Source organism: Nomascus leucogenys, chromosome 1a, assembly GCF_006542625.1.
Source record: "Nomascus leucogenys isolate Asia chromosome 1a, Asia_NLE_v1, whole genome shotgun sequence".
NCBI lineage: Eukaryota > Metazoa > Chordata > Mammalia > Primates > Hylobatidae > Nomascus > Nomascus leucogenys.
The window spans coordinates 24,392,243-24,418,629 of record NC_044381.1 but is presented as its reverse complement, the minus strand read 5'-3'; the positions used below and the strand labels follow the sequence as shown (position 1 = coordinate 24,418,629).

The window sequence follows — 26,387 nt, the reverse complement described above, 5'->3', positions numbered from 1 at the left end:
GGTGTTTTCAAATCTCTATATCTTTTGACCCAAAACTGGTTAGGAACAACACAGAGCAGGTGTTTATGTGACCAGCTGGGTTCATTCTAATTTTTCTTATTTTGCAAAGCTTTTTAGTAAAGGGTCAGTTAGTGAATATTTTAGCCTTTGTGGGTCATACAGCCACCCAATTCTGCCACTGTCACCTGAAAGTGGCCATAAACAACATGGAAATGAAATAGTGTGGCTGTGTTCCAGTAAAACTGTACTTATGAACATTAAAATTTTCATTTTATGTAATGTTCACATGTCACAAAATATTTTTCTTTGATCTCTGTCAACCATTAAAAAATGTAAAATCGGGCTGGGCGCAGTGGCTCACACTTGTAATCCCAGCACTTTGGGAGGCCGAGGCAGGCAAATCACCTGAGGTCAGGAGTTCGAGACCAGCCTGAAAACAAGGTGAAACCCCAGTTATACTGAAAATACAAAAATTAGCCAGGCGTGTTGGAGGGCACCTGTAATCCCAGCTACTCGAGAGGCTGAAGCAGGAGAATTGCTTGAACCTGGGAGGCGGAGGTTGCAGTGAGCCGAGATCACACCACTGCACTCCAGCCTGGGTGACAGAATGAGCTCTGTCTCAAAAGAAAACCGAAACAACAACAACAAAAAGTAAAATCCCTTCAGGATGTTCAAAAGCAAGTGGCAGGCCAGATTTGGATCCCAGACTTTAATTTGCCCCTGCTAGAGGGTTGATGTCTTTTCTCACAAGGGTTCAACCTTGGGATCAGGCAGGGAACTCAGATTAGGGGCCTGACACGTTTTCTGTGGCATTGTTGACAGTTTGCTTATTTTAAATCAGATTTCTGACTTACAAAGTTGCCATGAGAATTAAACCATATGTCATATGCAAAGTGTTTGGTGAGAAGTTGATACAGATGTGCTTAGAGTTCATTCCTTCTAAATTTCCTACATTTAGGAATACTTATTTGAATGCCTACTATGTGTCAAATTCTACGAATATAAAGAACAAATTAAAAAGGGGGGGTTCTTAGGATGCTGTCAACTGGAATTAGGGAAGTATGTTAAGTTCTCTCTTAGCGCTGGGAGTTTGGGAATATAGCTGCTCTGAGGTCAGGCAATGTTTTCACACCTGCACTTCCTTAACTATTAAATAGGCCATCCAGTGAGAACCTGTACTGTCTTAGCATGCTTTTAATTTTTCCACTCACTATTGGATTCATCTAATTGTGTATTCTTCTGGACATGAGCGAGACTGCTAGGTGATAAGATGTTTAGTAAAAACGAGAATTATTTCAGAATTCATTAGTAGAGGATCACAAGGTTCCAGGCGCTCTAAAGGAGAAATTTAGGAAGGAACTTCCCAAGATAAGCATGAAGGTGGCAGAAGCTCCTTCGTTGATAATGGAAAGGGTTGAAGATCAAATCAAAATTATTGGCAGGCTCAGGGAAAATGCTGGCTTCAACCCCAGGTGGCTACAATCCCTCTTTAATGAATTAAAACCTACAGGTACTTAAAGATAATGGAAAGGGTTCCTCATACTACTTTCAGGGTTTTCAGTTGACATCAAGATGCTCACCTTTACCTGCAAGTATACAATGTGACCAGGAGGTGGCAGGGTCCCTAAAGGAAAAGCAGCTCTACAGCTAGGAGCCTTCCTAGGAGGCCAGGAGGACTTTTCTTACCCTTCACACTAACCAGGAATCCATGAGATGCACATATAGCTATTCCCAAAACACTACAATGAGCACCCGCATGTGTGCAGTCCTATCTGTAGATCAAATGTGGCCCTTACACACATTTAAATAGAAAACTGACCTTGTCGCCAGATGGCAGAGGATACCTGCATGCTTCTGTCAATCACGGCTCATCCTTCTTAGGGGCTAGCTCTGAACTAGGCACTGTGCTAAGCATCTGCTATGGATTATTCCATTAAATTTTTACAATACTCCTTTGAGATACATACAACTAGTTTCACCTCCGTTTTACAAAGGAAGGAACTCACTCAGAGAGTTTGATTAACTTGCATGAAAGGAGAGATCAAAACCCAGGCAGTCGGAGCCAAAGCCTGTGCTCTTACCTCCCAAACTTTCCTTCTCATCAACTTCATTCAATAGCAAACAAACTCCTAGTCTTGGTCCTGGGCCAGGTCTGCTTTTTCTCAGACCACTGGCGCCTACCTTCAGCACAGACCAGTGCCAAGAAGGGAGATGGTGCAATGAGTTGGAAATTAGGCCGTGTACAATGAAGTGGCTCAGGCATGGGGATAAGGGTGGGGTGCTGACAGTGTCTGATACAAGCACCCACTGGGCCAGGCGCAGTGGCTCATGCCTGTAATCCTAGCACTTTGGGAGGCCGAGGCAGGCGGATTGCCTGAGCTCAGAAGTTTGAGACCAGCCTGGGCAACACAGTGACACCCCCATCTCTACTAAAATACAAAAAAAAAAAAAGTATCAGCTGGGCAAGGTGGTGGGCACCTGTAGTCCCAGCTACTTGGGAGGCTGAGGCAGGAGAATTGCTTGAACTGAGGAGGCAGAGGTTGCAGTCAACGGAGATCATGCCATTGTACTCCAGCCCGGGCAACAGAGCAAGACTCTGTCTCAAAAAAACGAACAAAAAAAAGTAATAAATTATTAAGAGGAAATTCGCATAACATTAACCATTTTAAAGCAGACAATTCAGTACATTCACAATGTTATACAACCACCACCTCTAGTTCCAAAACCTTTTCATTATCCCAAACAGAAATCCTGTGCTGTGTCCTGTAAATGGTCACTCCCCATTCCCCTCACTTCCAGCTTCTGGCAACCACTAAGCTGCTTTCTGTCTATGAATTTGCCTATTGTGCGCATTGCATATAAATAGAATCATACAATATGTGCCCTTTTGTGAATGAGCTTCTTTCTCCTAGTATAATGCTTTCAAGGTTCATCCATGTTGTAACATGAATCAGTACTTCATTCCTTTTGACGGCTGAATAATATTCTGTCATATGGATAGACCACATTTTGTTTCTCCATGCTCTGTTGGTGGGCACTTGGGTTGTTTCCACTGTTTGGCTATTGTGAATAGTGCTGAAAACATGGGTGTACATGTACTTATTTGAGTCCCTTTTTTCCATTCTTTTGGGTGTACACCTAGGAATGGAATTGTGAGGTCATGTGGTAATTTTCTGTTTAACTTCATACATCACTTTCAAGCTCAGCCGCATCAGCAGTTGGCAATTAGAAGAAGGTTGTTGGAGTGAACTGTCAGTCAGTCAGCTGAGAGTCCTATCCCCATAAAGAGGGGGTAGTAGGGGATGCCTGCCTCATTTCAAGCTGTGGGAAAGAGGTTTTCAAAGGGGCCCCTCAAGCAGCTTTTATTTGTTCCTTGTAAATTGGAGAACATGACACATCTGAGAACTCCAAAGGGCTCCAGGTCATAGCTGATGGTGTCCCTAATGGCTGCATGAGGTTGGCCTCCACTCCTGAGTTTGTGAGCACAAAGCATTTGTGGGACCCATGAAGCAGAGAGGGGCTTCGCATTTAAGACGGATGGTGTAAGATTTTCTTGGATCCTGGTTACAGCCACTGCCTTGGAGGGGTGAGTTGTGGAGCAAGAGCAAAACCAAGCTGATGGTTGACTCCCGCATGCCGAGCTGCTGCAGATGGGTTCTAAGCAACCAGGAAAAGCAGAGAGGCCTCCTCCCGTGTCCAGGGAAGATCCCATCCATTAGAGGGTGAATTTCCAAAACCAGGAACGAAAAAGTGTCAGCATTTAATTCCTTCCCCGTGCATCTCATGACAGTATTACTCAAGTAAGGTCCTACCCCACCTCCCTCCCAGTTATTGCACACTCCCAACCCTGGAGAGGATGAAACTTCTCTAAGTAACTTGGGATGAGAGCTAGAAGCTCAAGTTGGGAGAGCAGTTAAACAAGCTTCCCGTCCTTCCTCACTGCAGACGTCCAGCCCAGAGCTCCTGAGAAAGAAGTTGGAAGGCTTTTTTGTTTTTAAACTTGTGCTGGGCAGGACTTATTAAGTTCTGAACTGAAACGAGTGGTTTTCATTCCTATGAGTGACACACCCAGCCATGAATTTCATCCAAGGCCTTGGAAGGTAAAAATGAAGTTGTTTATAATTAATTATCTCCTGTTATGGAGTAAATGTTTGCATACCCCAAAATTCATATGTTGAAATCCTGAACCCCAATCTGGTGATATTAGGAGATGGGGTATTTGGGAGGTGATTGGGTCATGAGGATGGAGCCCTCATGAATGGCACTGGTGTTCTTATAAAAGAGACTTCAGAAAAAAAAAAAAGAAAATAAAAAAGGGACCCCAGAGAGATCTCTTGATCCTTCCACATGTGAGGACACAGCCAGAAGATGGCCGTCTATGAACAGGAAGCGGGACCCCATCAGACACCGAGTTTACCAGTGCATTGATCTTACACTTCCCAGCCTCTAGAACTTTCAGAAACAGATTTCTGCTGTTTATAAGCCGCCCAGTCTACAGTATTCAATTATGGCAGCCTGAACTGACTCAGACATATCCCAGAAGTTGTACCTGTTCCAAGTGATTAAATTTTTGTTACTTATCCTCCTTAAGAACAAAGCTCGTGACTTCCTTTTTATCTGTTGCTTTTGTACCAGAGTCTGGCATGCAGAGACACTGAGTACATGTTCTCTCTTTGTGCATAAACTCTGTTTACTTCCTCATCAAGCACTCCAGCCGGAACTCAGCAAGCAAACACAAGGCGTGCTTCACAGCCCTAGGCCTGGAGGCTACTGCAGCAAAGGGTGAGACGTTCTGTGCCATTCCTATGGGGATAGGTAGGGAGTGAATCTTTTACCCTGCTACCTCTTTCCCCCATCAGCAGAGATAACAGAATGGACATTCTGTAGACTGGATAGGAAAATGGAGCTGAAAATTACTTATCTTGCAAAAATGTCATAATCTCCCCAAAACTAGTAAGCAATTCTCTGTGTCTCTGTCCAAATGCTTGGGACACTAAGGCAGATTTTTTTTTTTTTTTTTTTTTTTACTCAAAAAAGAAAAAATGTTTACAAGGGAAAATCTACCAAATGTGACTTCTCCATACCGATCACCCATTAAGGCAGGGGGTAGACTCTATCACAAATGGTGGTTCTCAAAGTTGAGTGTGCGTCAGAATCCTATGGAGGGCTTGCTAAAACGGACTGCTGGCCCTCGCCTCTTGAGTTTCTGAGTCAACAGTTCTGGGTGGGGCCAAAGAATTTTCATTCTGGACACGTTTCCAGGTGACACCGATGCTGCTGGCCTGCAGAACACACTTTAGAGCCACTGAGTGAGACATAGGAGATTTGATGGGATTCGAAATCACTCTGAAATTAACCACCCTAAAATTTTTGGAGTGTCTGAAAAATACCCTGAAAATAACTCTTTGCCCACCCTCCTCACCTCTGGCTAAATACCTGAGAGAGGTTTTTCCAGAGTTTCTTGCCCAAATCATTCCAGGCTCTTGCCCTGAAGCCTGCCTCTTTGTAATCACTGCATTCTCTCCGATCTTCATATGACTTCCAGTTCATCTCAAGAATAATGCTGAAATTAGAGAAACTCCAAGACATGAAGTCATCAGCACACTTCTGGTTCTATGTAACGATGAAAGGCAGACAGGTCAGCTCTAGTGCGGAAGCTCAGGATTTTCCAAAGCTTTGGGATGAGGAAGCTGCATCCCAAAAGAGGGTCCTCTGAGATGGTTCTCAAGGATACAGCCGGGCCTACCTGTTGGTAGGAGGGACAAAAAGGGTCTTCTGGCCTACAGTCTTTTTCAAAGACTCATCTGGGTTACTTCCTTGCCTTCTACTCACAGAGCTGGTGTGATAAAATGTGCATGGGGCTACCTCCCTCATAGGACCCTCCCCAACCCCTTCTTCCCACCATGGGAACTCAAGTGGAATATAAGAGTGGCACCCAAAGGAGGAGGGAAGATTCCCACAAGTTCTGTACTCAGCCTTGCATGGAAGCCTTTATTCATTGAGCACATTTGTGCCTCAGTTGATAATCAGTATGGTCCTAAGGCAGTGGGTCTCAATGCTGAGTCTTAGAATTCTAGAATCACCAGGGGGAGCTTTCAAAAAATACCCATGCTTGAAACCAGCTCACCCAGACAGGCATCTGTAAAAAAAAGGGGGAGGGGCAGAGATTTAAAGAGAAATGGAAGCAAATGTCCACAAAAGGATGTGAAAAATGAACAATGCTTGCTGTATGCATACGGCAAAAAAGTAGAAACAGGAGAATGGAAAAATAAATTGTAGTTAATTACTGGGAAGAGACTGAAGGTGACTTTCTAGAATACTCAAAATGTATATCTTGATCTATGTCACACATGTGTGTATGTATCTCTATCTGTGAAAATAAGCAGATATAGATGTACATATAGATACAGATATGGTTTGACTGTGTCCTCACCCAAATGTCAACTTTTTTTTTTTTTTAGATGGAGTCTTACTGTATCACTCTGTCACCCAGGCTGGAGTGCAGTGGCGTGATCTCCGTTCACTGCAACCTCCATCTCCTGGGTTCAAGCGATTATCCTGCCTCAGCCTCCTGAGTAGCTGGGACTACAGCTACAAGCCACCAAGCCTGGCTAATTTTTGTATTTTTAGTAGAGACAGGGTTTCACCATGTTGGCCAGGCTGGTCTTGAACTCCTGACCTCAAGTGATCTGCCTGTCTCGACCTCCCAAAGGGCTGGGATTACAGCTGTGAGCCACCACGCCCAGCCCCAAATCTCATCTTGAATTGTAGATCCCATAACCCCCACGTGTCATGGAAGGGAGCCAGTGGGAGGTAATTGAATCATGGGGGCAGGTTTTTCTTGTGCTGTTCTCGTGACTGTGAGTAAGTCTCACGACATCTGATGGTTTTATAAAGGGCAGTTCCCCTCTACTTGCTGTCTTGCCTGCTGCCATGTAAGACATGCCTTTGTTCTTCCTTTACCTTCTGCCATGATTCTGAGGCTTTCCCAGGCATATGGTACTGTGAGTCTATTAAACCTCTTTTTCTTTATAAATTACCCAGTCTTGGGTATTTCTTCATAGCAGTATGAAAATGGACTAATACATATATAATACATAATAACTAATACATATGTTATACTCAAGATTAACACACTTCCCACACTTTACATAGTTTATGCCTTGATCGACAGAAACAATACCAGTGCTCAAGCCCTACTTCAGAGATTGTCATTTAATTGAATATTTTCCAAGCTTCCTGATGATTCTCTTGTGCAATCAATGTTGAGAAACACCATCTCAGAGGATAGGGCCACCTTGGTCTGGGCCTGAGGCTAGTGAAACAAAAAGAGGCCTTGTCGGCCATCTAAGACTGGCTGGACTCATCAGGGTTTTGCCATAGTACACACTTGTTTGGAATTTCCTCTGCACACGCACCCTTTGGGGACTGGTGGTGGTGCCTGACTGGTCAGGGGTCTTCTCATTGATCTTGTTAATTTGTGGCAATGCTCAGCAGAGAGGATCCTGGGATTTACGGGGGGCATCCCCACAGCCCTCAGGTTGTAAATGCAGCCACTGGTATCATGAACAGTGCTTTAAAAGGAGAGCAAGGCTCCAGTCTTGGGGGAGAATCCAGCAAGTGGAATCTGAAACTGGCAGAGAAAGGGACCCATGGCAAGAGAGAGACAGGTCTCGCTCTTAGAACCCTCCCAGCACGAGAGCACCTGCATTTCCTTTTTTTTTTTTTTTTTTTTTTTTTGTGGTGGAGTCCCACTCTGTTGCCCAGAGTGGAGTGCAGTGGCAAGATCTCGGCCCACTGCAACCTCCACCTCTCAGGTTCAAGCTATTTTCTTGCCTTAGCCTCCTGAGTAGCTGGGATTACAGGCACACACCACCATACCCAGCTAATTTTGTATTTTTAGTAGAGATGGGGTTTCACCATGTTTGCTAGGCTAGTCTTGAACTCCTGACTTCAGGTGATCCGCCCGCCTCTGCCTCCCAAAGTGCTGGGATTACAGGTGTGAGCCACCATGCCCATCGCACCCGCATTTCTTGTAAAGAGAAGCAGTTTCTGCATTGGGAGAAAATGTGCTAATCTGGATCTGGGGCTGACTGATTTTGAGAGCCAACTCTCCCCCGCTTAAAAACATTTGGGGTTTGGGTTGGCAGAAGACAGCATTTGCTATGACCAGCTTTTTCCTCCTTCTCCTATTTCTCACCCAGGGCTTGGGGGCTGGTGTGCTACCAAGTCTTAATTATGATCCTAGATTTGAGGAATTCAGGGGGTGGATTCATACAGGATGGGGGAGTTATCAGTGAGCAGACAGAGGAGAAATACAAGGATTAATAACAGAATAAATGATGGTTAATTGCTGGGAAGAGACTGAAGGTAACTTCAGTGGCTATATCATCTTATTGGATGGAATTGGAGGGGGAAATTTAATGTAATTGTCACAAACACAAGGCCAAGAAAAAATATTACAAGTTCAGTTCCTTGAACTTTCTGTTTCTAGGAAGTGTGTTGTTCATTAGCTGTGGGAGAAACACAGTCACAGCTGGCGAAAGCTTTCAGAATTTATGTGCAGACAGAAAACGCTGGAAGTCACGACTGAGTCTTTCTCAATAAGGAAGTAGTCTGAAGGAGTATTTGTGAAGAATGTGGAGGGTCAAGCAGCGCCTGAGAGGCTGGGGAAAGGTGAGGTTTTGTGAAGAAGAATTTAGGAAAAGTCTTAGGATTCTCTCCGGCCTCCAGTTAGAAGCAGCAATTTCACCATTGGCAGTTTCAGTTCAAAAATATTTGGAGGGTGGATTTCCCAGCTATGATGTTATAAAAAATAAGTGAAGGGAAGGAGTCAGGAGGAGATAGTTTAACGTTGTTAAGAGTTTAGGCTCTGAAAAAAAAAAAAAAAAAAAAGGCCAGGTGCAGTGGTTCACACCTATAATCCCAGCACTTTGGGAAGCTGAGGCGGGCGGATCACCTGAGGTCAGGAGTTTGAGACCAGCTGGCCAATATGGTGAAACCCCATCTCTACTAAAAATACAAAAATTAGCCGGGCGTGGTAGCTCGTGCCTGTAATCTCAGCTACTCAGGAGGCTGAGGCAGGAGAATTGCTTCAACCTGGGAGGCGGAAGTTGCAGTGAGCCAAGATCTCGCCACTGCACTCCAGCCTGGGCCACAGACCAGAGCAAGACTCCATTTCAATAATCATAATAATAGTAAAAAAGAGTTTAGACTCTGGTATATGGCTTGTGGCTGCCTGAGTTTGCTGTTTCCTTGTCCAATTTGCTAGCTGTGCCACCTTAAGTGATATCAGCTTGTTAGACTTTTTACCTTCAATATGGGGCACCCTACTCACAAGCTGGGGTGCAGGGATTTTTAAACAAATGAACAGAAGAAGCATCCTCTCGGGAAGAACCTGAGGCTGGAGGTGCCACTGGAGAAGATTTATAATTTTTCCGGACTAAAAGAATTGCAGATGCTTCTCTCAAAACCCAAGAAAAGCAAGTAAAAATCAATGTTTTTCAAATATGAAAGATCAAAACAGGGACCAGACATAAAGAATTGCTCTGAGACAGGTCTGAATCAATTTATAAGTTAATTTTTCCAAGGTTAAGGATATGCCCAGAAGGAAAAATACGGAATCACAGACACAGTCTGTGTGGTCTGTGCCTTTCACCAAAGATGACTTCCAGGACTTCACTATTTAAAGGGGAAAAGCGGCCGGAGGGGAAAAAGGAAGGGTCTGGAAATCCACAAGTTGCAAGGGAAAAGGAGAAGGTAGGGGAATAGTCAATTATGGATTTGTTTTGCAATCAGTAAATCAGTGTTTACATAAGATAAGGTGAAAGTAGAGTAGCTGCCTGTGGAGATATTTAACCTTTTATCTGTGCTATCTGTTTAGGAACAAAAGGAAAGGCAGTTTCGTTGTATGAGTCAGCTTTTAGCGGTTTTTCTTTTTTGAGACAAGTCTGGCTCTGTCGCCCAGGCTGGAGTGCAGTGGCACGATCTCGGCTCACTGAAAGCGCCGCCTCCCGGGTTCACGTCATTCTCCTGCCTCAGCCTCCCGAGTAGCTGGGACTCCAGGCTCCCGCCACCATGCCCGGCTAATTTTTTGTATTTTTAGTAGAGACGGGGTTTCACCGTGTTAGCCAGGATGGTGTTGATCTCCTGACCTCGTGATCCACCCACCTCGCCTCCCAAAGTGCTGGGATTACAGGCGTGAGCCACGGCGCCCGGCCGAGGTCCTGAGTTTTCATTTCTTTTCACAGTATTAAGTAGTGGCCATGACCCAACCCCTCTCTGAAGCAGTTTCTCCCACCACCATGGGGACATGTCCTGGATGGGTGTGACATTCCGAGGGAGTTTGACTCTAGCTCCCCAAAGAGGGAAGGAGCAGGACTTCTTAGTTCCCTTCTCTCTACTCAACCCCACCTACCTCCCCCTTGGCCGCTGTGGGGAATCTCCCTCCACACACACATGCACAACACAGGTACTAACGAAGTCCTAGTTTGTGAGTGAGCAGGGACCTTGGAATAAGTCCTTTCCTAAGGTAGGATCTTAAGTTGGTATCCCCCCAGGAGCCTGAGTGCCTAGAGGGAGGGCGAGGAGACAGCCACAGGCAAGTTGCAATATTTTCTCTACATATTCTGCCTGGAATCAAGATGCTCAGGAAATGGCCGGGGACGGTGGCTCACGCCTGTAATCCTGGTACTTTGGGAGGCCAAAGTGGGCGGATCACGAGGCCAGGAATTCAAGACCAGCCTGGCCAACATGGTGAAACCCTGCCTCTACTAATAATACAAAAATTAGCCAGGCATGGTGGCACATGCCTATAGTCCCAGCTACTCAGGAGGCTGAGGCAGGAGAATCGCTTAAACCCAGGAGGCGGAGGTTGCAGTGAGCCAAGATCGTGCCACTGAGGGGGGAAAAAAAAAAAAAAAAAAGACCCAGGAAAGAAGTTCTGGACTTAGAAAGTGGCTGGAGTTTTGTACTGTTTTTTTTTTTTTTTTTTTTTTTTGTGTGTGTGTGTGTATTTTTAGGTGGGATGCAATTATCACCATGTTGGCCAGGCTGCTCAAACTCGACCTCAGGTGATCCACCCAGCTTGGCCTCCCAGAGTGCTGGGATTACAGGCGTGAGCCACCGCACCAGGCCAGGGTTCTGGTTTCTATGACCCACCTTAGGGAAGAGGCATTCTAGTTTCTATGGCTAGCCCTGGGGGAGAATGGCACTGAGACAGGAGGGCAGGAGAAGGTCAGAGAAAAGTTTTTGCTTCTGAGGCCTCCTCTTGGGGGCACTGTTTTCTGAGCCACAATAGGGACATTCAGTGTTTGTATGGAGCTCATTCCCTCTTCTCCTCTCCGTGGAATTAAACACCTGACTAAGGCCGGATGCTATGGCTTATGCCTGTAATCCCAGCTCTTTAAGAGGCCGAGACAGGTGGATCACTTGAGCTAAGGTGTTCGAGACCAGCCTGGGCAACATATTAAGATCCTGTCTCTACAAAAAAAATACAAACATGGCCGGGCGTGGTGGCTCACGCCTGTAATCTCAACACTTTGGGAGGCCTAGGCGGACAGATCACAAGGTCAGGAGATCAACACCATCCTGGCTAACATGGTGAAACCGCGTCTCTACTAAAAATACAAAAAATTAGCCAGGCGTGGTGGCGGGCGCCTGTAGTCCCAGCTACTTCAGAGGCTGAGGCAGGAGAATGTCATGAACCCAGGAGGCGGAGCTTTCAGTGAGCCGAGATCGCGCCACTGCACTCCAGCCTGGGCAACAGAGCAAGACTCTGTCTCAAAAAAAAAAACATTAGCTGGCTGTGGTGGCATGCACGGATAGTTCCAGCTACTCAGGAGGCTGAGGTGGGAGGATCGCTTGAGCTTGGAAGGTTGAGGCTGCAGTGAGTTGTGATTGCACCACTGCACTCCATCCTGGGTAACACAGTGAAACCCTGTCTCAAAAAAAAAAAAAAAAGAAAGAAAGAAAACACCACATATACACATACCCCACTTGACTAGTTCTTCTCAAAGCCAAAGGGGAAAGAGGGAGGGCAAAGAAACTTTCTTTTTTTTGTTTGAGACGGAGTCTCATTCTGTCGCCCAGGCTGGAGTGCTGTGAGGATTGTGACTCACCACAACCTCAGCCTCCCTGGTTCAAGTGATTCTCCTCGCCTCAGCCTCCTGAGTAGCTGGGATTACAAGCAGGAGCCACCAAGCCTGGCTAATTTTTGTGTTTTCAGTAGAGACGGGGTTTCACCATGTTGGTCAGGCTGGTCTTGAATTCCTGGCCTCGTGATCCGCCTACCTTGGCCTCCCAAAGTGCCAGGATTACAGGCGTGAGCCACCGCACCCAGCAGAACCTTTCTTTTAAAAATGGTGTTGGCCAGGAGAGGTGGCTCAAGCCTGTAATCCCAGCACTTTGGGAGGCCAAGGCAGGTGGATCACCTGAGGTCAGGAGTTCGAGACCAGCCTGACCAACATGGCGAAACCCCATCTCTACTGAAAATACAAAAATTAGCTGGGCATGGTGGCATGCACCTGTAATCCCAGTCACTCGGGTGGCTGAGGCAGGAGAATCGCTTGAACCCGGGAGTCGGAGGTTGCAATGAGCTGTGATAGTGCCATTGCACTCCAGCCTGGGGAACAAGAGCAAAACTCCACCTCAAAAAGAAAGAAAGAAAGAAAGAAAGAAAAGAAAGAAAGAAAGAAAAGAAAAAAGAAAGAAAGAAAGTAGTGTCTGCAAGAAGGAGGACTGACACATTATCATCGCACTAGATGATTGCTCAGAAGAAAGGAGAGACTTCAGTGGAAACAAGACAGTATAGGATGGCCAGAAAGAGAAGGTGCAGAGATGATCATCTCACATAGGTGCAGAAAATGCCTCCTGCCTATGTGTCTACAGGCCGAGCTGGGCTAGCAGAGGTAGATGAACTTGGGGCAGAGGGTACAAAGAGTGGGCTCCTGATGCAATGGGGTGGAGGCAGCTTGACCAGGCATAGCCATCTTCCCAAGAGACCCCCAAACACACTAGCTGCCTCCTTGGGATGAGTCCCTCCTCGGCAGGAGCCCACTGGGGCCACCACCTGTCCATACCAAGCCTATAGATGACAAGCCAGGCCAGCGTAAATGGCCAAGGGGAGAGACCAAAACTACACCATAGCCAGTCACATAAAGGGCTGTCTGTGCTGCCTCTCCATCCTTCCTACCCCATTGTCAAAAATCTGTGTAAACAGAGACAGAAGGGTGTGGGAATGAGCCTCTCCCTCCAGCCTTAAAGGCATCAATCAAGGCTGTGCTGGGAGGAGGTGGAGCCTGGTAGACTCTGACTTGACTATGAGATGAACTTTCACATTTGAACAGTTCCAAGCTTTAACAACTGAAATGAATGGCTTTAATGTAAGGGAGCGACTGAAAAGTTAAGGAATCCGACTGAGATAGTGTGAGGGTAGCCTGTCCCCTAGTGGGGAAGAAGCTGTTAGATCCAGCTGAATTGGTTCTTGGAAAAGACCTTTTCTGTTCCTAGCTTGGGGAAAACGTCACTCCTCTGCATACCTCACCACCCCAGGGAAGATTATCACCTTCAGTTAAGCTGGGAAATCTGTGGCTCTGAGATTTGGCTCTGAAATCTCTGGCTTTAATTCACCCAACAAAGGTCACACCTCTACCAATGGCAGTGCCCAAACTAGAGCCTGATCCGTCTTCCTCTGCCAGGGGAGACTGAAGCATGGTGTGTGCCAGGCAGCCACATGGGGAGTCCACACTGGGAAGTGGAAGCCTGGGGAACCCTAGGTAAAAGTGGCCTGCCTGATGCAGGACTTACAATGTGAGCTGGTTTTTTTCTACCTTAGGAAGAGAAGAGGAAAACCTTCTTCTGCTAATGTTATCAGTGGAGGCCATCCAGGCTCTTGGCATTTTGAACAAAGACTTGGGTAGCCAGGTGGCCGCGTGGCCTAATGGATAAGGCGTCTGACTTCGGATCAGAAGATTGCAGGTTCGAGTCCTGCCGTGGTCGGGCTATTTCTTACCTTTTGCTGGGCGCGGTGGCTCACACCTGTAATCCCAGCATTTTGGGAGGCCAAGGAAAGCAAATCACCTGAGGTCGGGATTTTGAGGCCAGCCTGGCCAACTGGAGAAACCCCATCTCTACTAAAAATACAAAATCAGCCGGGCATGGTGGCGCATGCCTGTAATCCCAGCTACTCGGGAGGCTGAGGCAGGAGAATCACTGGAACCTGGGAGGCAGAGTTTGCAGTGAGCTGAGATCACTCCATTGCACTCCAGCCTGGGCAACAAGAGCAAAACTCTGTCTCAAAAAAAAAAAAAAAAAAAAAAAAAGGGCTGGGTGCGGTGGCTCACACCTGTAATCCCAGCACTTTGTGAGGCTGAGGCGGGCAACATGGTGAAACACTGTCTCTACAAAAAAACCCACAAAAATTAGCCAGGCATGATGGCACACGCCTGTAACCCCAGCTACCGGGGAGGCTGAGGTGGGAGAATCGCTTAAACCCGGGTGGTGGAGGTTCCAGTGAGCCGAGATTGTGCCACTGCGCTCCAGCCTGAGAGACAGAGCAAGATTCCATCTCAAAAAAAAAAAAAAAAGATGTAATTATTGGCTGGGCGTGGTGGCTCTCACCTGTAATCCCAGCACTTTGGGAGGCCAAGGCAGGCAGATCACCTGAGTTCAGGAGTCTGAGACCAGCCTGGCCAACATGATGAAACCCCGTTTCTACTAAAAATACAAAAAATTAACTGGGATAATGGTGCACGCCTGTAATCCCAGCTACTTGGGAGGCTGAGGCAAGAGAATGGCTTGAACCTGGGAGGCAGAGGTTGCAGTGAGCCGAGACTGCACCACTGCACTCCAGCCTGGGGAACAGAGCAAGACTCCGTCTCCAAAAACAGGAAACAAAAGCAAACCTATAGAAAGATATGTTACTTGTGGGACACTTCTTTAAAAACAAAAGCAAAGGACAAATTTTTTTGAGAAAATTTCCTTTTTTATTAGAATATTTTAAAAACAACTGAGTTGTATTAATTATTCACAAAAGGAATGACAATCCCCAAATTTGAGTGGATTTCTGGGTGGTTCAAGGAGGCTTCTACATGTTTTTCACAGGTAATGACACTACTAGTTAACAGCTCTGGATGTAGGTGGGCAAGACTGGATGGCCATGCGGAGAAAAGAAAGGTGGGGGTGAAACTTTACAGAGAAAGCACCTGAGATGAGGGAAAGGCACCTTAGGTGTGTTTAAATAGCATTACAAAAGCTAAACATTAACCAGGAAATACAAGCTTTTTTCCCTATCACCCAAGTGACACCTGCTTTGCTTTGTCTTAGGTTTAAAAATATGTATTTGATCCCAGAAAGGATATGAGTGATCCAAGTTGGACTAAATAGGGAATGCGTATTTTTCAAGCAGGAGCATTTCTTTGCCTCTTTTGTTCAGGATCCCATCATTATATATTGTCAATGATTGGCAGTTTTTAATAAGAACTTAATTTGCAGAGAGAGAGAGAAAAGATAGACAGGCAGGAAGGCAGGAAAGAAGGCAAGAAGGAAGAGAGGAAAGAAAGAAGGAAGGGAGGGAGGGAGAGACAGAAGGAAGGAGATAACTCTGTGATGATGCTGGAATGTACATGTCTCAGTGAGCAGTGACAGATGATCAGCCCTTTCTAAAGACCCCTTAAAGACACAAAATGGTAGGTAGCATTGATCTGACCTTCATACCCAGGGTGACCATACTTTGGGAAGCCCAAATTGAAATGATGTGATCACTGCCAATGAGTGTTGTGATTTCTAAGTGAGATGGCCCTCAAGACACAGCCACTAGAAAAAGCGTCTGAATTCTCAGAGCTTGTCTTCTCCAGAATATGTGAGAAATCATCAGAAGACACTGAAAACAAGAATGCCCATGCCCATTGACCCCTGGGCATTGCTAAGGCATTCTGTTGGCTAGAGTTCCTGGTTTATGTTCCAAAATTCTCCAGTTCCAGGGATGGAGCAGATGTCTTACTGATCCTCCCCAAGGAATGGATATCCAGGACCTCATAGTAATGTCAGAATGGGGCTGCACTGACCAGACAGTCCTCTTCATCCTAAACTGTGGGCAATTTGGCCTGGGAAGTCTCTTCTTATTGGAAGGGTAAAACCATGTTACCACTGTAAAGTTCATCTCCCACAATTCCTATAATTAGGTTAGTCCAGTTCTTGCTCATGGCTAGAGACCTCGTGTGGCTCTGCCTCCTTGGTTCTTCTATAAGGCCATAGGTGGCCTCAAGGTCAAGACATCTGGCAGAATAGAAAACTTCAGGCTGAGCCATATAAGCCCAGGTTCCGGGCAGCTTGGGAGATCCTGGGAGTTTTCCTCCGGGGAAATGGATAGTAAGCTGGTTTGCCAGACCTGTGTGGGTTCTTTATGGAAAGAGGACATTGAGTGCTGAATTTTAAGCCAGATTCCACTGCCTTTGTTTGGGTATTGCCCACCTGGCATGGAAGCTGGGCAGCCTCTGGGATTCCAGTTCCTTGCTGAGTCATCTGATTGGTTTCAAACAAGTGTGCGCTTCCTTCAGGTGGGAGCCTTTTGTCAGATCCCACAAGCTTGCCCCTATGATGTACTTGATGACTGGTGTCCTGGGGGAAGGTTGGGACCAAACGATGCATCTCCAGGTGCGTGTGCCATGGAGACTCGGGGGCCTGAAGACAGCCCTGGGCAGCCTCCTCCAGCCTCCCCTCCACCTCGGAATCTGCCTCTTCTAGGGACAGTGAGCTCCTTCTCTCCTTGTTAATCCAAACAGCATTGACCATCGATTCTGCAGGAGCAGATGTGTTTCCTCCTGAAAAGAGAATGCACCAAGCAGGGTCATCACTGGAAGGGACAGGGGCAGCTCTCACTTAGGGGGTCTCACTGCTTTTAAGCTGAAGGAAGGCCATTCCCAGAAGGTTCCTGGTACATTGCAAGTGTGTACATGTGTACACACACAAGATCTCACTTGCATGCTCACACACATGCCCTTTCACACCTCACCCATATACTCACACACACACAATTATTCATTCATTCAACACATATTTATTGAGCACTTAATATGTGCCAGGCATTATTTATTCTAGGTCCTGGGAATACAGCAATGAACATTGAGACAAAACCCACACCTTCCTGGGTGTGTCCTAGTTGAGTAGAGACAAAATTGCATATTTATAATAAAATTTCAGGTGGCAATCAATGCAATGGAAAATCTCAAGCATACTAGAAAGTCAAACACTGAAATGGAGGAGTAAACTCTGGGAGGAGATAGGGAACTAGCATTTGGGGCTAAAAGAAAGGCAAGGAACAAGGGCACACACAGACTCACACACATGTGGGTTCACATATGCTCACCAGTGGAAAAGATTATTCTTAACTTACTGGGTTTTGTGTTCTGGGATTCTTTTTTTGGTTTTTTTTTTTGAGACACAGTCTCATTCCATTGTCCAGGCTGGAGTGCAGTGGTGCAATCTTGGCTCACTGCAACCTCCACCTCCTGGGTTCAAGCGATTCTCCTGCCTCAGCCTCCCGAGTAGCTGGGATTACAGGCACCTGCCACCAAGCCCGAACTAATTTTTGTATTTTTAATAGAGACATGGTTTTCACCATGTGGGCCAGGCTGGTCTTGAACTCCTGACCTCAATTGATCCACCCGCCTCAGCCTCCCAAAGTGTTGGGATTACAGGCATGAGCCATTGGGCCTGGCTGTGTCCTGGGATTCTGATAGTGGGTTTACAACCCAAGGCAGAAGAGGGAGGAGTTGCGTTTTGAAGCAGTTCCTTTTAGAGAACCAATCAGTATCCTTCTCTTAGTCCATAGGCACTGCTCTGGGAGGACATCTGCAGCATTTACTGCTCCTCAGAATTGGCTTTAGGGTGGCAGAGGCAGACCAATGTCTCTTTTCTTTCTGGGGGACATTTTTTAAACCACCTAGTGGAATATGATAGTTCATTGTTAACTCTTGGTGGTGGTGAGAGGGGTTGGAATGACTGAAAGGCATTTTCCTTATAGAAAGCAGGTGTGTGACCAGCCTGGTGCTCCTCAGAGGTGTCACTTAGGTTCACTTGTCTGTTCCAGCACCTGTTATCACAGGAGGCCCTGGAGGTGACAATGTGCAGAGCAAGAGGGGGAGATGATGTTAGAAGAATAAAGTCAGAAGGAAGCCCCTGAGCTCCAATTTCAGGAATCCAAAAGAAACAGAAGACCAGCTGCAGCCATCTCAGCCAACAACTACTCTTCTGTCAACACTAACTCTAGTGTGAGGCTCTCAAGATTTGTTCCAGCTTTGTAACTGCTTAATTCCTTAGTATTATTTTCCAGCATGAAATGAAGGAAACACTTTTTTTTTTTTTTGAGATGGAGTCTCGCTCTGTTGCCCAGGCTGGAGTGCAGTGGTGCGATCTTGGCTCACTGCAACCGCCGCCCTCTGCCTCCCGGGTTCAAGAGATTCTCCTGCCTCAGCCTCCCAAGTAGCTGGGTCTACAGGCCCCCGCCACCACGCCCGGCTAATTCTTTTTTTTTTTTTGTATTTTTAGTAGAGACGAGGTTTCACCATGTTAGCCAGGATGGTCTCAATCTCCTGACCTCGTGATCCGCCCTCCTTGGCCTCCCAAAGTGCTTGGATTACAGGTGTGAGCCAATGCACCGGGCCGAAGGAAACTTTTATAAATATCCAACATGTTATGTACTTATTTGAGAACAGGGAAGGAGGGAGACCCAATGGGAGAACCTAGAAACTGGTATCCTCTCCCAGCACAAGTTTAGAAAGAAAGGACTGAAGGTAGACAGGCCTGTTCAACTGTCAGTCCCAGCCTGTGGTTCAGAGGAAAGGAAAAAGAGTTAGGTTGGGAGGTACACAGGGACCCCACCCCAGAGCAGCCTCTGCTGAGAATCACCATGAGCCTTCTGCGGCAGTACCCTCCACATCTTGGGATGGTGCCTGCTCTTCACTGTATAAGCGAAAGAGAATTAGGGTAATTGCCTGAAGAGTACAGGGAAATTTCGTATCATGTTTTTTATCTGTTTCGTTTTGGTTTTGGTAAGTCAGGGACTGGAGATGAAGGAAATGTACTCGTTATCTATAATACTTTCTGTATTCTCCACCCTTGATTCACTTTGCCTGAAGATACAAGTTGGAGAAGGGGTATTTTGAACCCCTCCTTGATTTCTCTCTTCAGTAGGGATGAAGGAAGCGGATGGAGAGAAGAGGGAAGAGAGTGGTAGAGAGACTCAGGGAGGAAAGAAGAATCAAAATTCACCCTAACTGCCTGAGACCTTTGGTGGAGCCTCTCTCATCAAGCCAGAGTCAGGCAGACATGAGGTCTGGTCCTGAGTTCACCACTGACTCACTAGGAGACCCTAGGCCTCCATTTCCTCATCTATAAATGGAGATCTTAAAAAGGGTGCTAACTTACAAGGTTGCCAGGAATGTTCAATGAAATGTAATATAAAACATCCAGCCCAGATATAAGTCCCGACCCTAATCCCTTTTTCTACATAAGGCGAGTCACACAGTGTCTGACTGTGACAAAAGCATATTCCTTTTGGACACCAATCACTGGGGGTAATTGGGGCTCCACAGACTTCTGAAAGTAGCTCAAGTTCCCCTGGGAACTTACGTTGCATCAGGGAAGGCACGCTGCTACTTGTAACTGCATTTCCAGAACCTGGATCCATCGCATAATGCTAAGACAGGGCGAAGAAAGCTAATTGAGGAGCCCTTCCTTTCACTGATCAGCTCCTAGAATTTCTGAGCTTCTAAATGCAACCCAATGTCTTGAGACATTGACTTCTAGCTTTAGTAGGAGCCCAATCTCAATGCTCACTCTGTCTTCCTGGGTCTGTCTGCTGCACTGGGCACTGAGGATCACGGTCCTCTAAAATCCATCTACCAGCTTGCCTTCATGACATTAATTGCTCTTGATCTTCTTCTACCACTTAAAATATGTTTAATTGTGGTAAAATACATAGAACATAAAATGTTCCATCTTAACCATTTTTAAGTGTACAATTTAGTAGTGTTCAGTACATTCACATTATTGTGGATCCAATCTCCAGAACTCTTCAGCTTCTGGCAACCACCATTCTGCTTTCCTTCTGTCTCTTTAAATGTGACTACTCTACATACCTCATGCAAATGGGATTATACACTATTTGTCTTTTTGGGACTGACTTACTTCACTCAGCATAATGTCCTCAAGTTTTATCCATGTTGTAGCATATGGCAGAATTTCTTTCCTTTTTATGGCTGAATGATATCCTTCTCCTCCAATTTTGACTGCTCTCTCCATCTTCCCTGGCTTCATTTGCTCCTCTTGTTCCTTAAATATTTGAGTATTCCAGAACTCTAATTTTCATCCCAGTTTCTTATCAATTTACACATGGATTTGCCACAATTTTATCCATGCCCATGGCTTCAGCTACCATCTATAGAGGAATGACCCCAAATCTAGCTCTCTAGCCCGAATGAGATCCAGGCTGGATGGAAGGTCTATAGGCAACTATCTCCAATATGGTATATTGAAAAACAGGTTCATCTCTCTCTACTAAAAACCTTTTTCTCCTGTATTCTCAAGGAAAGATACCACCATCTATCCTGTTGCTAAAGTATAGGGGGCAATTAATTGCTCTTTTGCCTCCTTAGTGTCATTTTCACCTTATTTTTGTCACCTTACCCTGATTTCTCCCTGGAGAATTACCTACTCCTTCACATTCAGTGCTAGTGTTTCAAGTGGCCTTCCTACTTAGATGCATGTGACATACGTGATCTTGTCCTCAGCCAATCAGTGCATAAAGCCTTGATGAGCTTTATACATATTAGTTCATTTGATTCCTACAATAACCCTATTATTTGGGTACTACAGTTATTCCCAATTGACAGGTGAGGGAACTGAGCCCCAGAAAACTTATGTAACTTGTTTAAAGCTGCTTATTAAGTAAATGGCAGAGCTGGGACTCAAACTCAGGCTGTGCTCCAAGACCCAGTACATGACCACTCCATTACACAGTGTGCTGCCTCTCACAGTTAGATAAAGAATGTGGAACTCGGCCAAGTATGGTGTGGCTCATGCCCAGCACTTTTGAAGGTCGAGGCGGTTGGATTACCTGAGGTCAGGAGTTCAAGACCAGCCTGGCCAACATGGTGAAACCCCATCTGTACTAAAAAAAATACAAAAATTAACCGAGTGTGGTGGCAGGCGCCTGTAATCCAGCTACTCAGGAGGCTGAGGCAGGGAGAATTGCTTGAACCCGGGAGGCAGAGGTTTCAGTGAGCCAAGATTGCACCCCACTGCACTCCAGCCTGGGCGACAGAGCGAGAATCTGTCTCAAAAAAAAAAAAAAAAATGTGGAACCGCAAACTGCTGAAAGTGCCCTGAATGACCCTGACCTAGCTGGGAGGTCAGAAGTCTTCTCGGAGAAAGCTGCACCTGGGCACTCCTTGCATGAACCATAATTTAGCACCTAGTAATGATGGGAAAGGGGGCACTGAGTTACCAAGAGCAGGAGAAGGGATGAGCACAGGGGATAGTGAATTCTCTGGGGGCATGTTGAATTTGAGATGTCTTTGGATCATCCCCACTAAGCAATTAGATTTGTGAGTCTGAATTGCAGGTGTATTAAGCATGGTGTTTCCATTTGATAGGGATTTAAATTAATAAATGTTTGTCGAATAACTGAATGAATAAATACCCTCAAGGGTGGGATGGAGCTTTTGGAACCTTTCAGTTTATGCCCTGCAGAGATGGTGACTGTTTGGCTGTGCCAGTTCACTCCTGTCAGGAAAGAGGATTCCATTGGTTGGCAACAGCCCAGGTAATGGGAGATGGACTCCTTCAGCTCAGAGGTGCCACTTTTGTTGCCAAAAGGCAGCACACTTCCTGCCCTAGACAGAGAGGTCCCTCTGGCCCCTGATTCCTCCCCAGTCTGGCCTGGCAAAGGGCAGCCCAAAGAGTCTACTGAATTCTACAAATAACCATAGAATCCCACAGATCTCAGCTTTGACCTTTCAGGGCATCTTCCCTTCTCCCTCAACCTGTTCCTCTGTTAGAGGAGGAAGGGCTGGGATTTGACAAGCCCTTGCTTTCTGAGCCCTGTGCCTCTAACTCCCTCCTGGAATGAAATCTGAATTCCCAGAGGGAAGAGGTTTCTCCCCATGAGTGGGGTAGGGGGTTTCTGTGTCCAATCACACCTCCCTGCCTGATGTTTAAGGCTGGATGAGCCTGGGATGCCTCATGGGTCTCTGAGCCCTAGGTGTCCTCTGGCCCAGAGAGTTCCCAGGCTGTTGGGAACGCCATGTCTTTTACCTCCAGAGTGAATTTCTCTGGTTTGTAGGAGGTGCCTTAGTTAGACCCAGCCAGGAAGCAGAGCTCCTATCACCATACCTGGGCTAGCAGGGGGGCCAAGCCTGGCTCACCAGGCTGACCAGTCTAGCAAGATTAGAACATCAGAGCAGAGGCCAGGAACAGCGTTGGCAGCCAGGTGCTTGGCTGAGGCCCCTGGCTCCCTTAGCAGGTGGGACAGCTGAGCAGAGCTGCCCTGAGCCCGCCTCCCCTGCTCTTCCCCACTGGGAGGGAGGGCTGGCAAAGCCCTGGCTCTGCCTCCCTGCAGCTCTGCCACTCAGGCCTCCCATGGTAAGTCTCTCCTTCCCCAGCACCTGTCCATCCCTACCTTTCGGAAGCACCAGGAGGTGGGCCTGGGTCCTCTGCTGCCTCTTCAAGCCTTCATACTGGGCTCGCAGGACCTGGATGCTGAGTGCGGGCCCTTTCCCAGGGGCCTGAGTCCTGGAGCCCTCAGCCATGAAGTGAGACCCAAGCTGCCAGAAGTGGGGCAGGGCTGGGCACGGGCAGGGCAACCCCTCCATCCGGATCCGGGAGAAAAGCAAACAGAGCTGGGTGGGGCAGGACCTGGGGAGGGGGGAGAGAGGGAGGGGGCAGTGAGGGAGAAGGAGAAGTGATAGGCAAAAGGAGGGTGGAAAGAGGAGTGGGACTGAGGAAGGAGATAGAAAAATAAAGGGGAAGGAGAAAGATGAAGGAGGAAGAGGAGGCAGGGAGAGGGAGAAATGGGGGAGAGGAGAAAGGTGGGAGACGGGCAGTAAGAGGAGAAGGAAATATTGGAGGAAAGAAGGGGCAGCAAAGGGGGAAAGACTGGAGGAAGGAGGTGATAGTGACAAGGGGGGATTAATGGGGTGAGAGAAGAAAGAGAGGGAGGAAGATGGAGACAGGCAGGAGGAGGCAGGGAAAGGAGTGATGGGGAGTGGGAGACTGAGAAGTAAGGGGAGGACTGGGGGAGCAAAGAGAAAGGCAAGCCCAGCTGCTCAGAGCCCTTCAGGGAGGTCAAGAAGTTGTCTTATTCCAGGTCCTTCCATTGCTTGATCCTAAAGTTTAGAATCCAATTCCCAGTGCCACGGTGAAGTCTCCCATTTCCTGGCAGAGCTGGGACTGGGGCTGGGGAATGCTAAGCACCCACTCCACTCACACATTTTGGACTGGAACGTGGCCACTTTTCAGCAAACCTGCCGGTTGGGTTTGCAGTAGTTCAAAGAACACCCTTGGGAGCTTCACAAGGCCGGGCCTCTGGATGTGTGCCCTGCGGCCACGCCCTAAAGAAACCCAGTAGCGAAGATCTCCCCCAGATCTCCACTCAGACCCCAACACACACCCCAGGTGAAAAATCCAGCCCCAAAGTCAGCCGTGGGACAGAGCCCAGGGGAATCTTGGCCTCTGGCCAGCCCCACCCCTTGGACATTTGGTGTAGCCTCTGCTGTCTCAGCATTTTCCAACCAAGAGGTAAGTTAGGCATCCCCTCCCCCTCTGCTTGCCAGCCCCAACATTTCCACATCGCTTTTGAATCCCAGACCCTCTCCCTCTTACACCAGCTTTGACCTAGCCTTGCTGCATTTGGTCAGCTAAGTCCCTTTCTATCTTCTCCTATCACAGTGCTTACTGATTACCCAATTACCTAATATGTCTAAAGAGGCAATAGAAACAGAGTAGAGCCTGAACGTACAAGACAGTTTGGACATTAACCAGACAAGATCTAGTCATTTGATGTGGCGGGGGGGCAGTGGCAGATGGAGAACAAATCTTCACATGTTAGTTTTGCCAGGGCTGCCATAACAAAATCCCACAAACTGGATGTCTTAAACAGCAAACATGATTGTCTCAGAGTTCTGGAGGTTAGAAGTCCAAGGTCAAGGTATGAGCAGGGTTGGTTTCTTCTTGAAGCTGTGTGAAAGTATCTGTTCCATGCCTCTCACCTTGCTTCTGATGCTTTGCTAGCAATCTCTGGTATTCCTTGGCTTGTAAAAACATTGCCTAATCTCTGCCTTTATCTTGACATGATGTTCTTCCTATGTGGGTGTCTCTGTGCCCAAATTTCCCCTTTTTGTAAGTACAGCAATCACATTGGATTAGAGCTCAATCTGTCTCAAAAAAATACCGAGAGAGATAGCCAAAGCTTCCTCATACCTTTTTATCGGTAGGTCCCTCTATCATGAAGGCAAGAGCAACCCATCCACGCTGGACCAGCTTCACCTGCCATGAAATCATGGCAGTAGACATCATGGCAGTAGGCCGGCCACAATGGCTCACAACTATAATCCCAGTACTTTGGGAGGCTGAGGTGGGTGTATTGATTGTGCCCTGGAGTTAAGGACCAGCCTGGGCAACATGGTGAAACTCTGTATCTACAAAAATTAGCCAGGCACGGTGGTACATGCCTGTAGTCCGAGCTACTTGGGTGGCTGAGGTGGGATGATCGCCTGAACCCAAAAGCTCGAGGCTGCAATGAGCCATGATTGCACCACTGTGCTTCAGCCTGGGTAACAGAGTGAACTCCTGTCTTAAGAAAAGAGAAGAGAAGAGAGAAGAGAATAGAAGAGAAAAGAGGAGGAGAGAAAGAATGGCAGTAGAAATTTCTGCTATATTTTGGCATTTACTTGTCAGCCTTCATCTTTTAGTATTAACAGTTTTTGTCTTTTTCTATATGGGCATGTTTGTGGATATTTTGATGAGAAGTAAATTGAGGCTATCTACTGCTGATTGAATGCCTTTCCGGAGCTTAAATTCCTTCTTTTAGTTCATATAGTTCCTCTTTCTTTTAAAACTCAAATCTTTAATCCATTTGAAATTTATTTTAGTGTTGTGTTAGGTATAAGGCAAGGATCTAGGGGTTTTTTTCCTCCAAATAATTGACCAGTTGTTTCAATAGCACTTACTGAATAAACCTTCCTTTCCCTTGGCCTGTGATAACAATAACAATAGTATAAGAAAAAATTGGCAATTCTATCTCATCCCAGGGAGTCTTCAGAAATAAATGAAGATGATCAAGCCTGGAGTTTGTTCTGGGTGGCTGCCACTAAACGGGTGACTTTCATTATCCAGGTAGATCTTTCAGAGGAACTGGAAATAAGCTTCAAAGTTGTTCAGGGCTCGAGACGCTGGAGTAGGAATAAGATGTCTTGTTATTCTAGGGAATATTTTGTTTTTCTGTATGTATGTAAACTGTATGGAACCTGAAATGTCCCATTCTGGTTGAGAGATAAGACTGTGCTTAATGTAGCAGGTTAATTTATTACAGGAACCAGCATCCCTACAGTCCTCCCTGGAGCTTCCAGTAAAACAACAGACCAGAGGTTCCAGGTCCACTGTTGTCCAAGGGATCCAGCTATTCTGTGAGACTTGAGTGGCAACAGGTATCACTCACAACTGGGGCACCACTCCAGAGAGAATGACTCAGACAATAACCCTGTCCATGCAAAGACCAGTCATTGGTGGGTAGAGACTCAGAGACTTGAAGAAGGAATCCCTTAGGGAGCTGGCTTGAGAGCAGCAGGCTGGGTCAGCCCAGTATACAGTGGGGGCAGGACAGGAGTGGTGGATCCTGTTCTTGTGAAGAACTTCAGTTTGGGGTTCTTTCCACTGGAGACTCCAGGAAAACTTGAGTTACCCTGTTCTTTCACTTTTCCTCTCCCCTGTAATAAGGTCACTCTGAGATTATCCCATCCCTGAAGCCTAGTGACCTAGCCTTAGAGAATCCAAGAGGGCAAGATTGCAAGGGATGGAAGCTTGCCTGTGCTCTCTTCTCTCTGGTTCCAATGAGGAGGGGACCTTGTCCTGTGGAGTGGACTGTGATTTGCAGGTGTATGAATGACAGTGTCCACAGGAGAGCCAAGTATGACAAAGAAGGACTCAGGATGTCAAGAAGTGCTTCAGGGCAGACAGACTCAAAAATTCAAAGCTCTCAGCCTTAAGAGTAAGGGAGATTCCTCTCTGAAAAAAGAAAGGCTAGGCTAGACATATGAAAACAATAGTTACAACCATTGAGCTAAAACTGCAATGGGTCAGATATGTGCAAATCACGCTATGTAAATGATCAG

At 46.6% G+C, this 26,387-nt stretch overlaps 1 protein-coding gene and 1 non-coding gene across 2 annotated transcripts; one reads left to right on the top strand and one right to left on the bottom strand.

The window, feature by feature from the left end:
- The first annotated feature begins 13,925 nt into the window (after nucleotides 1-13,925).
- TRNAR-UCG lies at nucleotides 13,926-13,998 on the top strand. The gene has a single exon. It is a non-coding gene; the product is annotated as a tRNA-Arg (tRNA).
- Nucleotides 13,999-14,961: 963 nt separating this feature from the next.
- On the bottom strand, nucleotides 14,962-22,871 carry C1AH9orf152 (chromosome 1a C9orf152 homolog). Its single transcript, XM_003260344.4, has 2 exons — nucleotides 22,679-22,871; nucleotides 14,962-16,820 (listed from the first exon to the last, which is right to left on the bottom strand). Exons 1-2 carry the CDS (start codon nucleotides 22,869-22,871, stop codon nucleotides 16,294-16,296), a joined length of 720 nt encoding a protein of 239 aa, XP_003260392.2. The 3' UTR covers nucleotides 14,962-16,293.
- Between the last annotated feature and the right edge of the window lie 3,516 nt (nucleotides 22,872-26,387).